Here is a 25695-nt window from a genome sequence, read left to right as displayed (position 1 = left end):
GAGAAGGAGAGGTTTTCTATGGGGATTTGCTACTGTTCTGGACAGTTCCTCACATGGACAGAGGTGGCAGCAGAGAGCACTGTGTCAGACTGGAAAGAATCCACCACTTCCTGCAGGACATACAGCAGCTGATAATTCCTCTAGAGTATCCCTTTAGGTTAATCAACACCGATTTCTCACAGAAGATAGGGATTTCTTCATACTGAACCACCCAACTAACCAATTCATTCAATATGAAAAGTCATATACAGCCCAGATTACACAAAATCTCACAATAACTTTTATTTCTCAGTTGTATTTTCAGTAAAAGCAGCGATGCGCCATCAAGGGGTTAAAAGCCGTAACTTCATTCGTTGTTTTTCAGTGGTGGTGAAATGTAAGAGTCAGCTGACTCCCATGTTATGTTTCCTCTGGAAAAATCTCAATAGTCTCCTACAGAAGAAAACCATAGTGTTATGGAGGACTTTATACATTGTATTTTATATATTATTATTTTATATAGATATTATGAAAACTACTACTTTAGCTTCGAATCTACGCTAACTTGTGGGTATATATCATATACATATGCAGAAGGGTGACTAAGGGTCCGATTAAACGGACCAACCACGGCCCGATCATTTTTGTAAATGAGCGCCGATCTGCTAGATCGGCGCTTGTTTACTGGACTTGTTACATGGCCTGATAATTGGGCATTAAAGTGTCACTGTCAAATTTTTTTTTGCAGAAATCAATAGTCCAGGCGATTTTAAGAAACTTTGTAATTGGGTTTATTAGGTCAATCTGCCATTATCTGCATGTAAAAAGTCTTTTCCCCGGCCCCCCCCCCTCCCTCCTTTCTGTCATCCACTGCTGAGAATCAGGAAATCGCGACTGTTTTTTCATCAGTCGGATCTGTCTGGTCTATGAAGAGGGAAGAGGGGAGGGGGGAGGGGGAAGGAGGGAGATTAGCAGGCAGCTGAGAGCAGAGAACAAAGGATTTTTAGCAGGGGAGCTATTCAGAGCTCTAATTAGAGGTCAGAGAGGTCAGTGGTGACTGTCAGAGGAGAGGGCCCACAACTTTGTTGTCCTGTTTTGCTGCTTTTACTTTCTCTCTCCATAGGAAAACCATGAAGACAGGGGGGAGAGCTTCAAACTGCTTTTTCATGATAAAAATTAATTTTTCGGCTAATAAACCCAATTACAAAGTTTCTTAAAATCGCCTGGACTATTGATTTCTGCAATAAAAATTTTAATGACAGTGACACTTTAAGGGCTGCATGGACATCGATAGCGATGTCCATGCAGTCCTTGCCCAAACACCTGATACCTTACCTCTCCCCACTCTCGGTCTTTTCTCCTGTGCTCCGCAGCTTCCAGGTCCCGGTGGCAGCAGAGTTTGAGCAGCCTGTCAGCTGACAGGCGGCTCAGCCAATCACAGGACAGGACGGCAGCTGCCTGTAAGGTTACTGAGGTAAGGTAACAGGTGCTTGGGCAATCGTTAGCCATTGGCCGCGGATCACTTTTACACGTAGCAATGCCCAGTCTGCACCCGATGATTTTAAGTCCAAACCTAAACCGACATTGTCATCGGCTGATCGTTGTCTCTATGACACGAAGCGATAATGGCCGAATCGGTGTAATAGGGCCCTAAGGCTAGATTTACACCTATATGAGGGCTTAATTTGATTTTATTTTTATCTGCTTCATCTGGGAGCATGAAAAAAATAAAAAGCTAAGAGATAAGACCCAGTAGAGGCCAATGGAGCTCATTGCCTTAGGCCATATGCACACGTTCAGTATTTTTTTCTAGTCCTGAAACAACCTGCTAAAAATTACGGACTGGACATCCGTATTGCATCCGTATTCCATCCGTATTGCATCCGTATTTCCGTAAATCCATTTTTACTACTCCAATGCTTTTCAATGCACTTCATCCGTATTTTTTTGCGGAAATACGGATGCCAACATGTTACAATCCGTAAACAATCCATAACCAATTGATTTCAATGAGAGGATCCGCAAAAAAAAATGGGTCCGCATCGGGTCCGCACTAGGACATGTCCTTTTTTTTTTCCGGATAGATTTTCATCCATTTCTGCTACTGATAGTGTGAATAGCCCAATAGACATCAATGTGGACTAACTCGGATCCGTAAATACGGATCCGTAAATTACGGAACGTGTGCATAAGGCCTTAGGGTTTGTTGGGTTTCCGGCTGGTGTCCATTAATTTAGTGGATTTTAACCTGACAATAAATAGTGGTGACCACATTTTTCTTTTCCGGTTATTTGAATAGAATCTGTGACAGAGACCCCAAACAAAGACTTTGACGCAGATGTAAACTTCATAAGAATGCTTGACTGATGCCATGTCGCATTAGACATCATGCACAGAGCAGCTGGTTGACCAGTTTCTACAGGTTATGGGTTAACAATGCAATATAGTTTAGTTATAGGCAATGAATAAAAAAAAAATTTGTAGTATTAAAAGATTTGCTTATTTTCTCTTCTACAGCCTATTACAGTTTGCAGTGTAAGCTCTATTTTCCCTACACTTGTATATACTTCATGTGCTTCTCACCCTGTAAACCCCCTTTTGTGCACTCACCTTTCTCTGCCAGGGGCGTGGGGAATATAATAAATGTCACGGACGTGGCCGTCACCCATGCTTCTGGCCGCCCCCTCTCCTCTCTCCCTACATCTGCTGCGGAAGCCACGTCCCTCATGCAGGGAAGCAGGTCCGCTAGTTCTCCACCCCCCCCCCCTATGTGGGTTCTCACCACGTTCCTGGCTCTCCTTGTCGCTGATGTGCATGTCGCTGCCTCCCAAGGCGCCCGTGCATCGGCTCTCTGAGGTTTAAAGGGGAAGTGCACCCTTAAATGGCCAACTGCACCAATCACCTCCCTATAAATCCCAGCCTGCCCTAACCCTAGTATTGAAGTCTCTGCATGCTTCTTGTAGCATGTTGGTACCAGCTGCCCGTGATTCCTGCCATTGGCTCCAGCCGTGAGTCCTGCTGTCTTCCTGTCTGCCTACGTGTTTCCAGCTACACCTTGCTCGCTCACCGCTGCTAGCAAGCCAAGCCAGGGGTAGCGCCCTGGGGGCCGCCTGCTGCAGCAAGTCCATCTCCCCTTGTGGTCTGCGCTGGTAAAGACCAGCGAGCCTTAGACGCTGCTCCCTGGTGCGGCTTGCGCCAAAGCTAGTGGTGGTACAGCAGATCCACAGCTCCAGTAGTGAGAATAAATAACTCACATTTCCCTGTGCCGTTGCATCACTGGTACGCCGCTCCAGAACTCCAGCTGGGCTCCGGGATCTCCTTGACAGCTGACGTCATGACCTGGTCGATGGACTGCCTGCTCAGCCAGTCAGTAACCAGGGCAGGACACCGCTACAGTCACTGACTGGCTGAGGGCGCAATCCATCAGGCCCATTGGGCATCATTGGAATGAAGGGGGAAATGCCTTCCGCTGGAGGTACTGGAGCCTGTTACACGGAGCTTCGCAGGCTGGGGGAGGGGTAAGTACTGATTGTTTATTATATTCCCCAACCCCGCCTCTGCCGGCTGGGAAATTTTTCAAATTGAGGTATTTATGTAAGCTGCATACAACTTATACATGAGCCCATACCCTTTAGTATTGCCTATTAAGATAGCTGTAACTTATCACAGTCTGATGTCTCAGTATACGATGCATTTGTTATTAGCACAGACTTTATACTTTTTATTTTTTATTGGTGCTGCTACTTAGCTGAAATATGTTTTTTTGTTTAGTTCTACACAACAACATCTTACCGATTTAACTTTTACTGCTGATGCAAGAGTCCAGAAGGGTATTCTGTAACTTAGACGTAAATCTGTGAAAAGAGCCGCAATGCTTACAATATAGTAAGGTGGTAAAAAAGCAAATAACCTACATAATGGGCCTATATACTCACTAGTCAAGGCATCCAGAAGCGTTCCACTGGTAATTTTTTTTAATAATATTTTAAGGTTCTCATTCTGTAAACACAAAGAGCATCACGTGAGCCATGTAAAACTTTACAGAAGGATAAAAGAAAATGTGACACATTAACGAAGAATTAGAGACCAGTGGGTGTCAGGAGTGTCCGTAAAGGGGTGCTCCGGGGGAAAAATATTTTTGAGGTGAGAAAGTTATACAGATTTGTAAATAACTTCTTCTTAAAAATCAAGTCTTCCAGTACTTATCAGCTGCTGTATGTCCAGCAGGAAGTGGTGTATTCTTTCCTGTCCAAAATAGTGCTCTCTGCTGCCACCTCTGCCTGTGACAGGAACTGTCCAAAGCAGAAGAGGATTTCTATGGGGATTTGCTACTGCTCTGGACAGTTCCTGACACGGACAGAGGTGGCAGCAGAGAGCACTGTGTCAGACTGGAAAGAATACACCACTTCCTGCAGGACATACAGTAGCTGATTAGTACTGGGAAGACTTAAGATTTTTAAGAAGGGATTTACAAATCTGTATATATTTCAGACATTACTTGATTTGTTTCCCTTCAGAGCACCCCTTTAAGATGCATGTTGTCTCATCTTATATTTGTCACTTACATCAAGATTTCCAGTCGTTCCAACACTACTTTCCCAGGAACGTATAACTGGGTCTCTAAAACAGAGAAGTAAACATGCTCAAAACTCTATGTCATCTAGTGAATAGTAAAATGAAACCATAAGCAGTATCCTACTGGGTTCATAGGCTGTTGTCCAAAATATTTTATGTAATTGTATGTCTCTACTGTGATTTTTTTTCATGTTTTATAACATTTTACCATATTTGCACTGTATCTTAAAATCCAGGGGACAGGGGTGTTGGCAACACGTCCCTGTGCCCCTGCAGCGTAGCATTAGCGGTGTTCTTTCTCCCAAGTTCCTGTTTCGTCACTGCACTATGGGAACTACCTACTCAGCCAATCAGTGACTGCAGCAGTCTCCCAATGTAATGAAGAGTCAAAGAGGAGTCGTGTCTCAGCATTTGTGCCGCACTCTGGCATGTCTCACCACTCCTTTCTCCTCTCATAATAATCATGAAGGGGGACTTGAACCAAAGCAAAACCTGCTGGTTTCTAGACAGGTGACTTATCCCTAGACCACAGCTCAAACGCAGATTAGGTGCTTTAACTATATCGGAATTTAGATCCTTCCTCCTGTTGGCGGATACTGGCTGACAGATGAGCGAACAGGAGGCTGGGCAACATTGATTATTCATGAAGAAGAGGGAGGAGGAAGGAGGGTTGAGGTGTGCCACAGTGCGGCACAAATGCTGAGCCACAACTCCTCATTGACTCATCATTACAGTAGGAGACCTGAGATTACGCATAATCCACTCCACAGATAAACTACCAAAAGGTACCATGCACACAATTGGACTGCTAGCTACAGCACACTGTCAGCACCTCAGGTAGGGCCCGGGAGTTGACAGATTCGCTTTGACCTATAAAGATGGCTGGACTTCACTTACATACTTGCAAACAGTAATGGGACTCTCTAGTGCAATAGCATACTAGAGCCAGAATCTGAAAAATGCTAAAAAACATACTTTAAAACCCCTTATTTTCTATCCGCAGTTGCAGACCCATTGTAGTCTGTGGACCAATGCACAAATCCATAGATGTGCGTGCAGTTTCCCAGAGAAATGATAGGTCTGTGGATAGTCACGCAGATGACTTGATGAGCATAGCCAGTAGGAGCTAAAACATTTTAAGAACCATACTTACCCAAATGACAGGAATTGTAAAGTCAGTTTATTGTCCTCTAACAGGAATTTTATTTTTATCTTTATTTCCTAAAAAAAACAATAAGAAAGTTAAATTCTTTTTGGACCTGGAAAGTCCAAAAGTTTTCTACAAAAAAACTAACTGATTTTCTTTTCTTTGTCTCACTGAAAGAAATGAATAGCAAAATTCATATACAGAGAGGTTCACCAAAGTTTTTCATACATTGTATTACTCAGCACGATATTGAGGAGGAAGTGAGTGCCGACCTGTCAGGTCAGCTCTCGCTTCCTCCTCGTTCGCCACTTGTTGGCTGTGCCATTACACGCACCTTCAACACAAGGGAAGGAGTAGGAGGGGCCGCAGGGAGCAGTGGGAGTGGCTGAAAATTCTAAGATCGCCTGGGTGGTCCCTTGGAGCCTATTACACAAAGTGACGAGCAGCAGAATATGGCTGACATGATCGGGCCTTTCAACATGTAGAAGGACCATGATCAGTCAACATCATGCATATCGGCTGATTGTGGTCTTTTAACATGCGCTTTTACACCAAAAGATTATCGTCCGTCTTAGTCAATTTCATGAAGTAGGCATAAGACTGTTCTGTTCAAGAGATAAAGACTTATCGTGCACGGACTGTATACTGCGATCCAGACCTCGAAACTCCAGACACCATAATTCATTGTGATGCTGGGAGCTCCAGAACTACTGTACTGACACAGTCCCCCATGTGACTGCATTGTTTTAACCCGTTGACCTTGGTTAAGACCCACTAAGGTGGTCAGGCATGCTCAGTTCAACTGCAATCTCCAGGAGGTACCGGCAGTTGGTCTCCACTTAGCCTGATAGCAGTGGTGGATTATAATAGGTCCGTTTTGGGTGGTAGCCCGGGGCCCTGAGCTCCTGCGGGCCCATTACCACCCAAAAAGACTTATACTTTTAGTGGTGCATTTTCTCCTAGCTGCAGTTATGCCATGATTTGCAAAAAAAATCGCTGCATCAGGGCATCATGACTAGAGATGATCGAACAGGGCAGAGGTTTAGGTTCGTATGAACCCAAACCATCGGAATTTGACTCCTGTCTTCCTGTTCCGTGGGGATGGTGGGGACAGCCCGAGTACCGCCTGGAAAACAGGGATACAACCTATGACCTAAGCTTTATCTCTGTTTTCCAGGCGGGACTCGGGCTGTCTCCACGGAACGGGAAAACAGTGGGAGTCAAATGCCGATGATTCGGGTTCGTACAAACCTGAACCTCGGCCCTGTTGGATCATCTCTAATCATGACATTATCTATTCTGTACTATGAACACTGCGCTAGTGCTGCCATAGTTACAGTGGGGTGGGGGTGGGTAGGGCCCAGGCTTGGTGAACAGCCCTGGGCCTATGATAAAGTTAATCCGCCCCTGCCTGCAAGCTTCGGGGATTTGGGGAAAGTGTGTGCACTGTTGCATAGCAACGTTAGAGAGGAAACCAGTAAGTGATCAAATCCATGAGGGAGAAACACAGTACGGGGATGTAAGTTACTTTGCTGAAAATCTACAGAATCTTTGTAACCCTGGGACTACCTGTACAGCACTTGGCTATGTCTGTCAGCCCCTTGGACATTGAATGGATAGAGAGCATGCTTGACCATAGCTTCAACTCCTTCCCACTGTGGTCATGCCATGAGGTGGAACAGGAAGCTTAGCATTCCCATTCTAGAGCCAGGTGAGGGTCCCAGCATCAAGACCCCCAAATAATCAGACATTTTTCAGCTCTGTGTAGATATACCATTGTAGGATAACCCCTTTAATGCTTGGTGTACGTATTTAGGGGATGCCCACACTGGCCTTATGCTGTGCTCTTAATAGGTAGGGGATACTTAATGTAGGGACACAATACAATACAATAACTAGTATAGATATAAATGTTGACACAGTTTTACTTACGAACGTTACGTCAAAGATGGATTTTTCTGATTTTAAAGAAAATGCTTGTAAAGCTGCCACAACCTTCATTGTTTCATTCACGTTATTAATGTCCAGCCTCGGCACCGCTATAACACTGATGAACAAATTGGTTGGGTTTGTTTCATACACCTGATGACACAGAAGATTTTACATGTCAGCGTCTATACATAAGGATATGGAAGCTGAGCCGCCATGACGTGCCGCAATGCAATTCATAACAGGGTGGACATAAGAAGTCCACATGGTTTCATCTACAATGCATGCAAGGCTATGTTCACACGCAGGAAATTACGGCTGTAATTTTGAGGTTAAAGTAATACTGCTTTCATACCCCCAGTTAGGTTTTCTCAATCCATGCCTGGTCTGGAATTTATCTGTTTCCTGAGGCCAGTATTTGTGTAAAAAAACTTCTTTTATGTCAGTGGTGTGGCCAGGGCCGGATTAAAGGGAGGGCACAAGGGGCACGTGCCCAGGGGCCTCCACCACTAGGGGGCCTCCACCAGCCCAAACCCAGAAGTGGTGTCTGGGAGCCAGTCCCATGCGCAAAAAAGCATGTGGAAACCCTACCTGGACACAGCACTGGCCACACTGCATGCTGTCCAGGGAGGGAGGGAGGGAGGGAGGTGTAGGGTTAATCCTGTGTAAGCATCTCCCTCCCGGCAGGCTCAGACTCACCCCTGGTGGGTCTTTGAATGGATTCTTCCTGTCAAGCTTCCGGGTGCCTTTCTCCTGCCGGGTCCTCACTCCCCCTTGCCCCTCCCCCTCACTGAGAAGAGGACTGCGTGGGACCTTAGCAAGGAAACCTGATCTCTCCAGCAGGGATGTGACATTATGGAGCATGCTGGAGCATCTGTCACACTGGCTGACAGGCTGAAGGAACAGTGAAGAGCCAGAAGAGAGATTTGTCATATGCCCAGATCAGGTGAGTATGAGGTTTTGTTTTGTATTGGCACATCAGAGCTGGGGTATATACTATAGAGGCATATATCAGAGCAGGGATATATACTATAGGGGCATATATCAGAGCAGGGGTATATACTATAGGGGCATATATCAGAGCAGGGGGCATATACTATGGGGGCATATATCAGAGCCAAGGGCATATACTATGGGGGCATATATCAGAGCAGGGGTATATACTATAGGGACATATATCAGAGCAGGGGGCATATACTATGGGGGCATATATCAGAGCCGAGGGCATATACTATGGGGGCATATATCAGAGCAGGGGTATATATATATATATATATATATATATATATATATATATATATATAGCCTGTGTGCAGCATATGACATGTAGCCTGTGTACAGTGTATGATATATAGCCTGTGTGCAGTGTATGATATATTGCCTGTGTGCAGTGTATGGTATATAGTCTGTGTGCAGTGTATGATACATAGCCTGTGTGCAGTGTATGATATATAGCCAGTGTGCAGCCTATGATATATAGCCTGTGTGCAGTTTATGGTATATAGTCTGTGTGCAGTGTATGGTATATAGCCTGTGTGCAGCCTATGATATATTGCCTGTGTGCAGTGTATGGTATATAGCCTGTGTGCCGCCTATGATATATACCCTGTGTGCAGCATATGACATATAGCCAGTGTGCAGTGTATGGTATATAGCCTGTGTGCAGTGTATGGTATATAGCCTGTGTGCAGTGTATGGTATATAGCCTGTGTGCAGCATAGGATATATAGCCTGTGTGCAGTGTATGGTATATAGCCTGTGTGCAGTGTATGATATACAGCCTGTGTGCAGCATATGGTGTATATATAGCCTGTGTGCAGCACATGGTATATATATATATATATATATATATATATATAGCCTGTGTGCAGCATATGACATGTAGCCTGTGTGCAGCTGTATATGCCATGATCCTTAGGGTATATTCACATGTACCATATCCGCTATAGATTATACAAAGCCTTTAAGTACTTTCTGGGTGCTCCTTACTGCTTCAGGTAGTTTATATAGTTGGGAACTGAAGATAGGACTTAGACTTGCAAGTCCAGGTTCTGCCTGCGATTCACAACTGCATATGCTAGCTGTGGTGGCTAACACAGTGGGCAAGAGAGCACAGAAAGTGCTAAAGTGCTGTGTTCTCGCATTGAATTAAGTGGGAACATACCGCCATGCTCATCCCTCCCCATCCTGTCTCTAGGGCCTGGCATCTTCCTCTGCACTGCAGCCTCTAGGGACCATCATCTGCAGAACAGAGGAGGATGCTAAACCATACAGCCATCAGTGAGGAGGGGTAGGTACTAAGTCCCCTACAGTAAGAAGCCACCTGTATAGAATGCTGTATGGTTTATTTGTGGGGGAAGAAAATGGGGGGGCCCCCAACAAAATTGTTGCCCAGGGCCTCCACCACCCTTAATCCGGCCCTGGGTGTGGCGCAGTGTCAAAGGGGTGGGGCGTAGAGCATCAGTGCCCTAGGCCTGGCATGCCTCTCACTCCCTGGATGCTTGGATTGGGCTTGGATGCTTTAGGCCCCGCCTCTTTGACACAGCGCTGCCCTGCACTGCCAGAATAAATTATTTTTTTTTTTTACACGAATATCAGAGCCCAGCCTAAGTGTATAAAATTGCTTTGTTTGTGTTATCCTAAATAGAAACTTACATCATTAATAATCTTCTGGAGTTCATCAGGTGAAAGCTGTAGATTCTTTTCCTTCTGAGGAGACACAAGGAACATGTTATTTCCGTACTATTGTGTGATATAGGACAGAAGGGTTAGGACACGCCATAAGGTTGCCTTGCAGTTTCCAATACGACAGTGAATATCTTCCATTATGTGTGACCCATAAAGGTAATTTATATGGTCGCACAAAAGATTTATTCAGCTTACTTGTTTTCTGGCTAGTTCTTGCCCTTCTCCATGGACCAATTATCATTACAAATAATCAGCCCCAAACATATGGACTGTGTTGACCAGATTTAAAAAATTTGGCCAATATATTTTTCAGCTCTCAATGAAGTGAAAGAGTGAATAATTGAGCTACTATACCGAGCTGGATGCTTCCATTTCTCTGTTTATGGACACTATGGCCCCGTTCACACTGAGCAAGAATGTGCTCAGTGTCCCGCTGTCAGTGAATGAGAGGGCGCGCGCTCCTCCGCAGCCAGCGCTCTCCGCCTATGGGGGAGATTTATGAAACATGGTGTAAAGTGAAACTGGCTCAGTTGCCCCTAGTAACTGAGCCAGTTTCACTTTGCACCATGTTTGATAAATCTCTCCCTATGGCTCTAGCAAACAAATGATTGTCGAGGGTTTCAGGTCTTAACAGTCATACACCTTCAATAATAGTTATTAGTCCTCTGTCCTGTCCAGCCACCGTCCTCCCCATACACAGGACTTTTTAGCATGGCTGAGCGTTCCTGTGCTCTCTATGGGTAGGTCAGGGGTAAGCCTCAGACAGAGAGCTCTGGCTGCAGCTTATCTCACCCAGAACAAAAGGGTCGAGCAGTGATTTTCCATCAAACCTGACCCCATAAGGGAGAAGTCTGGCGGATTATAAAATAAGGGGGGAATTGATTACAAGTACTAACTTACCTCCCCCTGTGCCTGTGGTGAGCGATGGGATGAGCTGCCTGACCTTACCAGGCTCCGGGATCTCTGGAGCCGACATGTCTAACCCCGGCTGATGGACTGGCCACTCCACCAGTCAGTGACTGGGACAGGACTCTGTATACACTACGGCCGGGATTCCAACTGGCTACACGAAAAACTAACATGTCAGTTTTGTGCGACTGCTATTCATTAAATAGCGGCCACACAGGCCTGTCAGTTCACACAATGGAAAGTGCGGCTCCGGTCGCACCTTCCATTGTGTGCAATGGTGAGTTGGGATGCAGGCACACACGGGTGCGCCCGCATACCAGTTAAACAAAAATAAAGTTCATCCGGCCAGTACTGCAGTACCAGCCATGATGATCTTCACTGACACCAACCATTCTGTGACACAGCCGGGTCACAGATAGGCCGGTGTCTCACGTAGTGTGAACCCGGCCTAATACCCTTTAAGACCTCAACTAATCAGATATTAAGGAGCTATCCTAATCTTGAAAAACCCCTTTAACTTTTTAGGGGAAACTCACATTGTTATTGATTGTTATTGTCATTGTTATGTAGAATAATACTATTAATCCCATGGAAAACATAGCTGGAATAATAGAAGAAAACCATTAGACAATAACAAGTTATTATGTGAATAATAAAACAGCAGCTGAGGAGCGACCTTAGAGGTGTGAGTATATAACATCTGCTTAGCTGTACTTGTTGTTGACTATAAAAGACAAGAAGACAGAAGAAGATGATGATAAAAAAAATAATAATAATTCTAAAATAGTAAAATACTAATAAAGAGGGAAATGAAATGGGGGAAACCCCTTTAATTTTTAGGCTATGTTCACACTGCATACGATTCCGGCCGCATTTCGTACGCCTCCATACATGTGCGGCTGAAACTACGGACGTGGGAAAAATTGACATGCGGCCGGATGCGTACGAACCGCGAACATACGCCCGTAGTACAGTTATGCTTCCCTAGCTTGTTTTGAGCGATCTGAAACAGGTCATTTACTTGGAAATCCTCGCCCAGCCCAATAAAACTCACAGAACCTTTTGGATCGAAAAATCAAGTTCAATTTGGCTGAAATAAGTACTCCGTACGGGACCGCATGGAAATCCACGGCCGTGAGTTGGAACATTTCTGTCCTCAAACAATGGTCTTGCTCATTTTTAACGGCGCCGTATACGATCCGGTCGTAAGTTCATAGGTAGTGTGCATTGTGCGGCCGTATATCGTATACTTTCAAGCGAACGCATCAACCTCAAAACTACGTGCGTATATTCGCGGTTCGCACTATGGCCAGAAATATACGTAGTGTGAACATAGCCTTAAACATTAGGAGACAATGTTGATGCTGCCGCTTACCAACTCCTTGTTGAGTTCTATAAATTGGACGTCAGCCAACAGCAGATGATTGATGTAATCATTCAATAAGCTTATTCCACTTCCTGGCAATACACCGTGTTTTTGTCCTGAGATGACTTCAGAGCCTCCGACCACCAGCTGCAATGTCATACAGAAGACGATATTAAATGATCTATAAAGGTATCACAGGTTTTAACGTTCCATGTGGGAAGACCAGACCTGACAGCTTGGCAAATCAGGACTCGGGACTAGAGATGAGTAAAACGAATCACAATTCACTGCAAATCGGGCTGTCAATTTGCTTTGTTTTGTGAAGCGAATTCCCGCCATTCATTAAGGAAATAATAATTAAAAAAAAGAAAAAATAGCGGATGCACATGCTGTCTGGAGCATCACTGGGCGGGAGAAAAGGCTTTATCATAGTCCCTGGCACCCATCCAATCAGCTGCAGGCCCCTCTGTGATGTCAGCTCCTCCCCCTCTATATAAGGCCATAGGCGGCCAGTCGGCTGTGTGTGGAAGAAAAAGCAGGATGGCAGCAGGCAGTTACAGCAGAGCAGGGAGAGACTTAGGGTGCGTTCACACTGAGGAATCCGAGTGGAGAAGTCCCCGCAGATTCCACCACTTGCCCACGCGCACTCCTTTCTATGGTCAGGTGGATTCCGCCGTCTGCCCAAAGAATTGACATTTCAATTTGCAACAACGGACGTGATTTATACAAAACATAAGTTGTATGTGAATGAATGGAATGCAGTGCCGGGAAGATCTTCAGTATCACCGGCCGTTCTGTGACCCGGCCGGGTCACAGAATGGTCGGTGTTATACTTAGTGTGAACCCGACCTAACAGAGGATTTAGGGACAGGAGAGGATAGGAGGGCTGACTGTGGGGATTGTTTGTTGTAGCTGTCAACCAGGTGTCCAGTTTATTAAGTAACTGGGAGCCTATAGGAATACACTGGGACCAGTAAAGACACAGTCCACATTATTCACTCACTGGGCACTGTAAGCTCCTATAGAGTTATACCAAGTTACTGGGATCAGTGAATGGAGCGTGCGCCTTACGTAATCACTGCTCGCACTCCACTCCTACTGTGCTATACAAGTTGGGTTTCATTAGATTGTACGATTGGCTGATTGACATTTTTTTTTAAATTGTGATTTTCCAATTTTTGACACTTCTACAAGAACAGGCTTTAGCAAATTCATTTTAATAGTCCCAGTGTTGTAGCTACTATAGTTTGGCTGTTTTATTGAAATTTGATTTGCGAATATTAACACATTTGACCCAAAATTCGCGAAGCTCAGGAAACGACTTTCCGGCTGCTTCGCTCATCTCTACTCGGGACTGGTGGCCGGAATATGAATTGAAAAATACATCAGTATTGGACTAGTATGAATCCTCTAACAGAAGCGTTGCTATAACGGGTGCAGAAGCCTCCAAGCCTCGGTGCTTTGGGCAGCCCAAGAAGTCAGTGTTACAATATATAGGGCATATGCTTTGTGAAGTTTCCATTTCGTACTTACATTCAGATTTAATTGCAGACAGTCTGTGCTGTTTTGAGAGATGGATTTCAGAACTAGCTTTGTATTACCTGAAGGATCAATGACCAAAGAGTCTGCAAACAAAGAAGAGCAGATGTCAGATACCGGGGTCACACGTTGATCAATGAAGTTGATATGTATGTTTATGAGCAATGAAGTTACTGCTAGGGGCACTACAAAGTGTTTAAAGGAGACCTGTCACCCCCCCGTGCCGGGGTGACAGGCTCCCGACCCCCAGCTAGATCCCCTTATACGTACCTCATTCCCGCTGCCGGAGCCGGTCCTGGGACGGAGATATCCTGGTCAGAAGCCGGCGCGCACGCTCTGGAGATAGGTCCGGCGTCAAATTTCTGTCTACCATTGTCGACAGTTTAGAATCCCCTTTAAGCCCCCCTGGTTTACCCCAAGGCTTTTACTCACTGTCCCAATTTTCATTCATGTTGTCAATAATTCTGCGAACAATCCCGCACAGCTAGAAAAAAAAAAGATGATAAATGTTAAACTAAAAACCATACCATAGATTCTACACTCTGTGGGGGGGTATTTATCAAACTGGTGTAAAGTGAAACTGGCTCAGTTGCCCCTAGCAACCAATCAGATTCCACCTTTCATTCCCCACAGACTCTTTGAAAAATGAAAGGTGGAATCTGATTGGTTGCTAGGGGCAGGAGGGAGCTGACTACATATTGTTTATGCAATAAACTCCTTTGAACCCATAGTGGCAGCTGCACGTAGGGTGATGAACTGTATATACCATGTGTATAGCATATATAATGGGCATTGATTCCACCATTGGTAGCAATCACTAGTGTCTTATGGGTAGGATATTCAGAATGTTAGGCTTACCCTAGATTTCCTTGGTTGTAGATCAGAGTTCTGATTTCTTCACGACAATTTAAACATGTCAAAAAGACAAAAGAAACTAATTAAAGAACAGAGCTGTAAAACAACCATTGTGGTATTTGTATTATGGTTGTATTGTCTCCTAGAAGATGATATTCCCTTAATCTCATTCATGCTCCTCAGCCTCATATTCATACCATTTAACCATTTAGATGCTGCTGTCAACATAGCGGTATTTTAATGGCACGGGTAAGCGTCATTGGTGGCGCGGTGGCCTGTTTCGGCTCCCTGAAGGTGCCCAGCCCAGCCCTGGTGTTCAGAGTGGAAAAAAGAAAAAATCTGGATTTTTCTTTCTTAGATTCTTGGGCCGGGTTCACATAGTGAACGGCCGCTCTCTGTGAATTTCACACCGGCCAATACTGCAGTACCGGCTGGATGAAATTCCCTTCTATTGATTTGGAATGCAGGCACATTCTGGTGTGCCCGCATTCCAAATCACCATAGCAGACAATGTAAAGTGCGGCCGAAACCGTACTTTACATTGTCTGCACTGTCATTTTTGTTGAATTCATTGAATAGCGGCAACACAAAACTAACATGTCAGTTTTCCAGCACACAGGTGTGATGTTAGTACCTTATTTTTTGTTGTGACTGGCTGTACTGTTCTCCAAAGGTTGGGCTCTGATGGGTCCCTTGTGCTCCTGCCACGGTAGTCCTGAGTGGAAAATGATCCACCCAGACTATCGTTACCTCCACCCTCAGAAAGGGGAAAATGACCCATACAATACAATAGAGGTAGCTGTAGTGGTACTTGTATAGCTGAGAAAATAGAGAAGAGTGGAGCAGCATAGAGGAGTTTGTCAAGTCCCAACCCAAGGTAGGTTTGTGCTCTGCCGGAACTTTAGAGAGAAGAATACTTGAAAGATACTTCACAGAGAGAGATACTTGTGTCTGTGTTTAGACTGTGTTGTCTGATCACCTTCTGCCCTACAGTGTTGAGTTACCTGTCCTACTAGGGTGACACAAGCCCCAGTCATGGTTACCTGGGAGAAGCTAAGTGTCCAAAGTTTTCCAGTGACACCTGCACTGCCAGATAGAGTACGTAGACCTTCATTACAGTAGCTTTGCTCCGGGTCAGTTCCTCTGTAGCTAGGATACTTCCCTGCACTGTGTAAAGTGGTTCTCGGCGTAGGCTGGGATGAATCTCCGACTTGTCCTCCTTGTGGTGTCTAAAACTGCATAGTGACTTGGATAGATAGACTAAGAAAACTAAGTGTCTCTGGTTGCTCCATACACGTGTGTCTCAGACTCTCCAACGCAACTGGACTGTCCCGAACAGGGGTCCTGGCAGAGCCAGGCCCTGGCTTAACTACAGCAGGCATACCTACTCTGTGTGTCCTTCTCCCATGAGAATCTGAAGGGAACTGACGCTACACTTCCTCCCACCAAGTGACTACTTTCTACAGGGTGTGTATGGGACTCTGAGGGGTGGAAAGGAATGTGTGCAAGAAAAAGAAGAATAGTAATAGGCAGGAAAGAAGTATCTATATTGGTCAATGAAATGAATAATACAGGAGAAGCAGTAACCCCTTACTACAGCTGTGCAACACATAAGAGTTTACACTGGAATCTAGTAGTGAAATTAATAAATATCTCTTAGTTTTGAGAAAGTCTTTTGCGACTGGTGTCAAATAGGAAACACCCGTGGTGGGACACCACATATATATACTCCAACTGGGATTCGCTCTGACTGTAGAACAACGTAAATGTTGTATTAATCACAGCCGTTGTTGCAAATAGGCAACAACGTCCGTGAATAATACGAAACTTACGTTGTGTGACCATAGCCTAAAACAAGAAATCTATGCGTGTGATGTTTGTCTTGCATATGATACTTACAGGTTGGTGTCCCGATTTCTTACAGAGACCTCACATCTGTGCAAGTTATATACAATTTCATCTTCATTCACTTTGAAACGCAGGACGGCAACTATGTCCATGTCCAAGAAGAGATAACTGCTTTGTGGCCTTCTTGGCCCATTCCTTCTATACCTAAAGAAACACAATTTAAACATTCAAACGGCTTTAAAAGCGTGACTAAAGTTTTATACAACTTGTAACATATCGTAGGGACGTATGAGAAGTTGTGATCAATAGGAGTCTGGCTGCTGAGACCCCCACTGTTCATTAGGAGTTCAGCTGCTGAGACCCCCACTGATCAATAGAAGTCTGGCTGCTGAGACCCCCACTGATCAATAGTAGTCAGGCTGCTGAGACCCCCACTGATCAATAGTAGTCAGGCTGCCGAGACCCCCACTGATCGCTATAATTTAGGGACAGAAGACTTCGGCTGAGCCCTCCATGCCTTCATTTCTGAGGACAGACGGAGTATAGACGCCATGACAGTTTCTCTGTATATCTATATATCTATAGACTGTCATGATGTCTGGACTGTGTGTGCTCAGCTTTCTAAGGAAGAGTGAGGAGCAACAAAGGAACACTCATTGGGGGTCTTAGCAGCCGGACCCCACTAATCACAATCACGTCACTAACGTCAGAAATTTTTTAAAGCGACTCTGTACCTACAATCTGTGCCCCACAAACCACTTGTACCGTCAGATAGCTGCTTTTAATCCAAGATCTGTCCTGGGGTCCAATCGGCAGGGGATGCAGTTATTGTCATAAAAACAACTTTTGTCTAACGGCCGGGGCTCACATTTGTATATGCATTAGGCTGGCACCACCTCTTTGTCCTTCCTCCCCACCCTCCTCATCATTAGGAATACTCCAGGCAGATTGCTTCCTATTCCCCACCTGTGGCAGCCCGTCACATGGGCTGGATCGCTAATACACCTGTGCAAAGCTCAAACAGCAGTAAATGTTCCTGGATCATTCCTAATGCTGAGGAGGGCGGGGAGGAAAGACGGAGAGGTGGTGCCAGCCTAATGCATATACAAATGTGAGCCCCGGCCGTTAGACACAGCGCTGTAGGATTAAAAGTTGTTTTTATGACAATAACTGCATCACCTGCCGAACGGACCCCAGGACAGATCTTGGATTAAAAGCAGCTATCCGAAGGTACAAGTGGTTTGGGGGGCACAGATTGTGGGTACAGAATCGCTTTAAAGGTTTAGCTTTGTCAGTAGATTGCTGCTGTGAAGATGACAAAGCCTTTACATGACCTTTTCTGTTCTTTTTATAGAATGATATAATAAGATATAATATTAATATAAGAACCTCTATACTCACGTTTTTTCTCCATATTTTATTCTGATTTCAAATCCGGTTTCAAAACTGTTGTTGGATAATATTTGACTTCCTGGTGAATGTTCCATCTGGACGTTTGTGATCGGGAGCCTGAATCATGGAAAGAGATTTCTTATGACGCCATGATAAATATATTCTCTAACCTTATCTGCCATAAAACAGACATTTTGATCGAGTTTTTGGCCATTTTAATAAAGCACAAAATTTCTTTATATTTTAATGAAGTGACATTCAAGGATTCAAAGCTAGAAAACTGGAGAACAATGTTCTTTGCTATAGTGAACCTGCGCGTTTTCACCGCTCACATGTAGTCACTAGCTGACTATGTTCTGGCCATTGAAATGAATGGAGACCACTGGAGTACATGACAGTATACATTGCTTGTTTTTTGGTAGGAAGCTGATAGATAGTTATGATGTACCGCGAAAATGCGGAGTGAGCCTAGTCTAACATATTGATCTTTAATAACAATATTTCTTAATTAGTATTGACCCATACACAGACTTGGGCCCAAACATACATACATAAATATATATATATATATATATATATATATATATATATATATATATATGTTTAAACCCAATTTTAAATGCACAAGGCCATGTAGTCATATTTTCTCATACCTCTGCAATAGCATTATATACTGGTGTGCTGGTTATATAATGACTTATATACTTACACTGTTGGCTGATTTCTGCCATTCCCATGTGCAGAAGGGTTTTTTCCCCTGGAACTTTCCGTCCTGAAATCTCCAATGTGATCTCTGAGCTCACTTGGTTCCATTTGATTCAGAGAATCAGTAATAGCTTTTAAATGTACATGAAGAAGATTAATTAATTTGGTGAATGTATTACTATTACTAGAGAGGAGCAAACCAGAGCATGCAGTTTTTTATTACTGGTGGCTGAAGAAGTTGGATGCAGCCCTAAGTCTGCCTGGAAAACTTTATATACACTGCCATAGTCTGTATCCATGATTTCCAGGACTCCCTAGGGCGGCATCCAACTTCTTCAGCCACCGGTAATCAAATGCCCAATGCTCAGATTCACTTATCTTTAACTTTTACAATATGTCTTCTATTACTATCTAAGTACTTAGTTTTGTTATTACAATATATAGTATTTATTATATTTTTTATATTAATTTAAAATCTGCCTACATAGATTGCCTTTGAATAAATTAAAATAAAGAGCTGAAATGTTAAAAAAAAAGGAAAAACCATTCCTCACCCATCTAATCCCATAGTGATGGTGGGCGCCTTGGTTTTTATTTACTAGCAGCTGACACATAACCGCTGCAGCCAATTGGTGACCTTGGCAAAATATCCTTTATTGCTAGTTGATCTGTGTATAATGGCGCATGCATTGATGTGAATGGTACATTAGACCAATGCAATGTCCTGGTAATAACAGTAGGGCTGTGTTCACACACCATCTAAATGACGTCAGTCATGTAACTGCAAATTTTGGCCACTGTTTTAAAACAACAACATGTATTTGCAGTTAAAGGGGTACTCGAGCGGGGGGGGCACTTTTTTCCTGGGACAGTGGAGGAGGTGGCTGAGGGAAAAAATGTCCACTCACCTCCCCGATTCCAGCGGCGGGTCCCGCATCGCGGCGCTCCGGTCCCCGGTTCCCGGTGTCTGATGCGGGCCCGAGACGATACGTCTCAGGTCCGCTCAGCACAGAGGCGGGATCTGAGCTGACTTGAAACGGATCCCGCTTTCTTTACTGACTGGCTGAGCGGACGTGAGACGTCACGTCTCGGGCCCGCGTCAGACACCAGGAAGCGGCCAGGAACCGGGCACCGTAGCGCCGCGATGCGGGACCCGCCGCTGGAACTGGGGAGGTGAGTGGACATCTTTTCCCTCAGCCACGTCCTCCCAGGTCTCAGCAAAAAAAGTGCCCCCCCCCCGCTGGAGCACCCCTTTAAACTTTCACTAAAATCGGCTGCCATTTTTACAGTGTGAATATAGCCTAGTAGTGTACAGACCTGGAGAATTTGCCACAATGATATATGGGCCTGGATGATACCGAGAGCACATTTACTGTATACAATATATATATATATATATATATATATATATATATATATATATATATACATATATATATCTGTATACAAGTACTATAAAATTTACCATTGTCCAAGACGTCACTGCAAATCTGCTCCTTAACGGCTGGTTCACCACTTGCACTGCTATGGAGGAGCAGATTATATAAGATCACTACGATTTTCATCATCTTGGGAGCTGTTATGGATAAGGAACACAATTATCCACATGTTATACCTGCCATGCTATAATACAGTGCATTGCTGACAGCATGATATCTTATTCCTGTGCCCGGATTTATAATCTCAGAATAAATTATGCTGGAAATGTCCAGACTACCAGACTGGAATAGAAATGAAAGTCACATTCGATCCCTTAGGCTATGTTCACACAGCGTAAAATACAAGTAAAATACATAATCTGAGTGAAAATAAAACAATATGTGAACAGATAAGACAAAAAACGGACGTATTTTGCAATATCAATAGCATATAATGAGCATGTTCATTATCTGGAGGGAAGTAATCAATTATGGCCATTATTCTATACCGTGTGCGCACTGCCGGCCAATTTCCCATTGACTTTAATGGAATGTCTTATTATATTGAAAAGGTGGCCGTAGTTCAGCCACATAATTACAGCCATTAGAGCTGTAACTGCGGCCCTCCAGCTGCTGCAAAACCACAACTCCCATCATGCCTGGACAGCTAAAGCTTTGGATTTAGCTGTCCAGGCATGATAGGAAATGTAGTTTTGCAAAAGCTGGAGGGCCGCAGTTTGGAGACTCATGCATTAAAGCATAGCCTTAGAGTGTCCGTCGTCATTTAAAAAAATAAAAACTTTGGACATGCCAGAGAGAAATGTAAAAAAATTGATTGTCCTGCATGTAGGCAACGAGACCTTCCCTCCCCCCCTACATCTCGTTGCTTGCCTATCTTGCTACAGGAGACAGATTCTATAGTAAGTCTATGGATCCTGCAGCAAGACAGGGAAGCTGCAACCCCACATGCTCCCCGCTCATTTTAGAGATAGGTTAGGTGGTCTTAACTCTGTTTTATGGGCAAAAAGGACTGATGAACTATCCACGGGATTCCAGGACCTGCACTGATCAGCTGATCACCCTGGGTGCTAGGTGCCGATACCCTACTGATCCTGAATCCATGGGATAGCTTACGGCTCCCAGTGCACCAATCTTCCCGCCAGCCCCTTCCTCCATATGATTATTCAGTGATGAGCGGCCTGAGTGACCACCTTATTTTCATGAAGGGGAGTGGGTGGACAGACGGGTGCACCCAGGGCTCTAGTCCTATTGCCATATCCCATTAACAGAGCGCCATGGGCAGCACCAAAGGGAGCACTGGCACCAGTTACAGGATAGTTTCCTAGAATTATACTTTTAGTATTCAGCTCAGGATAAAATAAAACGCCTGTATAATAGCAATAAAACGTCATGTACATCCAATAAACTATTAGGGCTCACAACTGTAATGGATTCCGCTTGTAAATGTCAGCAAGGTCTTGTATGAGCTTATATTCTTTATTATATTCCCCCCGATGGTTTCTCTGGCACGGTACAAACTCTTCTATTTACTTTCCCTGATGCGGTTTCTTCTAGTAATTTAGATGCCTGCAGAGCTTGTAGTCGTCCTCATAGGTAAATGATGAACTATGTTATCATGTGTCTCTATGATCACAAGGTGGAAGGCCTACACCTCCCGCACATCCTCATGATGTAATTGATGGATTCATGGATTCCTCTTGGAATCTGGACAATAGGGAATCGCCCCCACATACACTATACAGCAAGAAAAGCATCATTTACCTGCACCCTTAAAGTGATAATAACCTTAAAAGCAACATAAGTACTACCGTAAAGCAATGATCAAAATAAAGTGCAACTCTGCCAATGTCTTATCACCTGACCAGGGCCGTATTTGCCATTAGACTCCCATGGGTCTGTGCCTAGGGCGGCAGTTTTAGTGGGAGCAGAATCGCAGTGAGTAATGAAAACAAGTTAAAGGGGTATTCCGGTAAAAATCACCAGGATAGGGGAAAGGTAGGAGATCCCGCCGTCTCTGTTATGAATATATATGTATAAAACAGCATAGTACATAACACAACAGCATAGTACCTCTCTCATGGATGGGTCCAACCTCTCGCGCTCGGCTTACAGAACATACAGTCTATTAAGTATTTCTTCAAATATATACCCAGGACCAAAAATACAAAGTAGGGCTCAGTGAGGTATATATAATATCCCTTCATGGTAATCTTTTAGATCACTAATGTTCTTCCAAGAAGAGAGATTAGTAAATGTCACATTTATCTCCAGGAAATGGGTCTTTATGCTCTTTTTCAGTAATAATAACAATATTCATATGAAGCCTTTGTTGTAGATGACATATAGAGATGCGTCCGTAAATGGGGGCCAGTACCGAAGCTTTACAGAGAGGCTGCAGTTAGCTCCATAATAATACACACAATATAATAGAGAGAACTCTGTGATGTGTCAAATTATATATGCAAAAATACTGCCGACACCATCACGTGTTTCTCAACATCGGTAAGCTAGCCAGCCCTTCTGCCAGGAAGGAACAGCCAAGCCAAGGGGGGTCTCCAGTCAAGGAGACCACCTTTCAACAAGCCACAATCAAAGTGACAGGACTTGTGAAATACCTCCAGCAAGGGATCCACAGACAGGTATTTTGGGATATTTGCCCCTCATCAGTGTGGAGTAGGACTCTGGCCAGTGGGCACAAAGCCTAGTAAGTGCATTAGAGAGAATGATGAATGACCTCAGGGAGATCAACCAAAACACAGCAGAGACACCATCACGTGTTTCTCAACATCTGTGAATCTAGGAAAATTGCCCCCTGGGAAATCAAATATGCAAAAGTACTGCGGAGATACTATCATGTGTTTCTCTATGTTAGTGAGCTAGTCAGACCTTCTACCAGGAAGGAACAACCAAGCCAATGGACATCTCCAGTCAAGGAAACCACCTTACAACAAGTCACAATCAAAAAATGACAGAACTCACATGATGGTGTCTCCACTGTGTTATGGTTGAGCTCTCTGAGGTCAACCATCATTCTCCTGAAAGCACTTACTAGACATTGCTCCCATTAGCCAGAATCCTACTCCACACTGATGAGGGGCAAATATTTTGAAACAGCTGTCTGTGGGTGGATACCTTGCTGAGATATTTTCCAAGTCCTGTCATTTTTGATTGTGGCTTGTTGGAAGGTGGTCTCCTTGACTGGAGACCCACCTCTTGGCTTGGCTGGTTCCTTCTCAGAAGAAGGTTTGGATAGCTCACTGACGTTGAGAAACACGTGATGGTGTCTTTGCAGTATTTTTGCATATTTGATTTTCCAGGGGGCAATGCTCCTAGGTTCACTGATGTTGAGAAACACATGATGGTGTCTCTGCAGTGTTTTGGTTGATCTCCCTGAACTTTTCATTCTCTTGAAAAGTTTTTTTTTTTAATGACAGTGCCTATTTAAAATTCCTTTATTATGACCCTAATAATATATTTATTTGTCCATCTAAAGGGCTGTATAATTAAAAAATCATTCTTTGTGCCCTGATCTTTAGTTTCTGTTGGCACCAAATGTGCGAAGAAATGACTTTTCATCTCTCTGTCCCTGTGATTTGAGGTGACAAAAAACCTGTATGTTATGTCTGTGCCGTGTCGTAAAGTACGTCCGAGGCTATGTTTACACATCGTTCTTTATATTAAAAAATCATGATGATTATTTACGGCCATCAATATAAAATAACGGCTTTTTTTTTTCTTTTAAGTCTGTTTTTTTACTCTAATAGACTGTGTGAGCGTAGCCCAAACTCTGCTCTTGGCCATTTTTCAGTGTTGAATTGTATGTTTCCTTTGCACCAGTCTGAGCTTTGGTGATTGACAGGTTCTCCACTACACCCGTCCAGTTTCTATTGCTAGCCCTAGTGCTGGGCTGCATATGATTTAACTCTACTGGCTTCCCACTGCCATTTCAATGCTTGCCTACACATAGTGAGGGTTACCCAGCAATGTCTGCACCAGACTAAAAGACTTTTTGGCTGCCCAGTCACCAGATTTATCACCATGTCAATTCTTTGAACAGAAAACTGTGCAGAGTGAAGGCGCGTGTGGCATCTCATTGAGACACTGAGAAATTCCAACACTTTACTCAGTGTGAACATACCCTAACAGGAAACCCAGAACAATTTAAGCCTATATTGGTGTACAGTGGGCAGTTTATTCATGAAACCATCTCTTCTACAAATTTTATTTTTTATTTTCCAGTCCGCACAACAATGAACGTTCACAGTAACATAGGCAAGATTTTATTTGGCCACTCTACGGGAGTCTAGGATGTTTTAATAAATATTTCTGGACACAATAGCTAAATAAAATACAAGGATACAAAGACAAGCAAGACAAATACAAAGCAAGACATAAAAAAGGAACAAGATATACTTATAGCTATGAATACCGATAACACCTGTCTGGGAGGATTGGATGGATATCCAACGCACGCCTGGTTGGAAAGTAGCTTCTTTCAGACATGGGTGCAATACAATCGGCCATGTTACATGCAAACCATCTGGTTCTCCGGGAACAGCCCGCCGCAAGTCCAGATTACTGCGGCAAGCAACCCCCAGGTCGCTACCCTTGGTTAGGCTTGCTAGCGGTGGTAGTCAAGGTGCAGCAGGAGGCAACGCAGGCAGGTCAGCAGTCAGGAAGACAGCAGGTAGCACAGCAGTAGTCATAGGCAGGAGCCACAGGCACAGAGCTGGGACCACAGTGTGGTGTCCCAACACAGGTGTTTTTCTCTCTCCTGTGCACCTGACCAAAAGCCTCTTCTTTCAGCTAAAGTCAGTATTGGGCTAAAGAGTTTCTATACCTTGTGCTTATTATTAACCAATTGATCCCCACCACTCACAGGGAAGCTCACTTTAGGAAGTGCACAGTCAGTCTTAGAGAGGAAAGACACAAAAACAGCTGTTCCTGCAGCAGTTAAGCCAGGGCCTGGCTGTAGAGTAGACAGCTACATTGGGTTGGGGCTCCTCTGACAAACTCCTCTCTACTCTTCCCTTCAAGCACCGCTACAACTACCTCTCTTTTATGGGTCAGTTGCCACTCAGGATTACCGTAACAAGAGCCCAAGGGACCCACTACAACCCGGCAGGTTACCGACCATTGAGGAATACAGCCAGCCACACAAACAAGCAGGTATCAACATCACACCTGTGTGCTGGACAAGCACCGGCGTCACGACACATCAGTGGCTCCGATGTCTGCATATCCGGGGGAGCGGTGGTGACCCATGGTCCAGTGACATAGACAAGTACTACGATAAGAAGAGAGACACAGACAACCATAGTCCC

The 25695-nt window shown here is 44.3% G+C and overlaps 1 protein-coding gene across 1 annotated transcript; it reads right to left on the bottom strand.

Moving 5' to 3' along the window:
* Positions 1-292: 292 nt before the first annotated feature.
* Positions 293-23774, bottom strand: LOC138771890 (uncharacterized). The gene is made up of 16 exons (XM_069951893.1): positions 23504-23774; positions 20398-20508; positions 18937-19063; positions 18237-18344; positions 16887-17039; positions 14991-15027; positions 14565-14616; positions 14127-14218; positions 12603-12740; positions 10286-10339; positions 7634-7783; positions 5708-5775; positions 4545-4599; positions 3915-3978; positions 3772-3833; positions 293-432 (listed from the first exon to the last, which is right to left on the bottom strand). Exons 1-16 carry the CDS (start codon positions 23772-23774, stop codon positions 400-402), a joined length of 1575 nt encoding a protein of 524 aa, XP_069807994.1. The 3' UTR covers positions 293-399.
* Positions 23775-25695: the final 1921 nt, after the last annotated feature.

Source organism: Dendropsophus ebraccatus, chromosome 14 (assembly GCF_027789765.1).
Source record: "Dendropsophus ebraccatus isolate aDenEbr1 chromosome 14, aDenEbr1.pat, whole genome shotgun sequence".
Lineage (NCBI taxonomy): Eukaryota > Metazoa > Chordata > Amphibia > Anura > Hylidae > Dendropsophus > Dendropsophus ebraccatus.
Note: the sequence above shows the minus strand (reverse complement) of the source record. Positions and strands in the feature narration are given on the sequence as shown.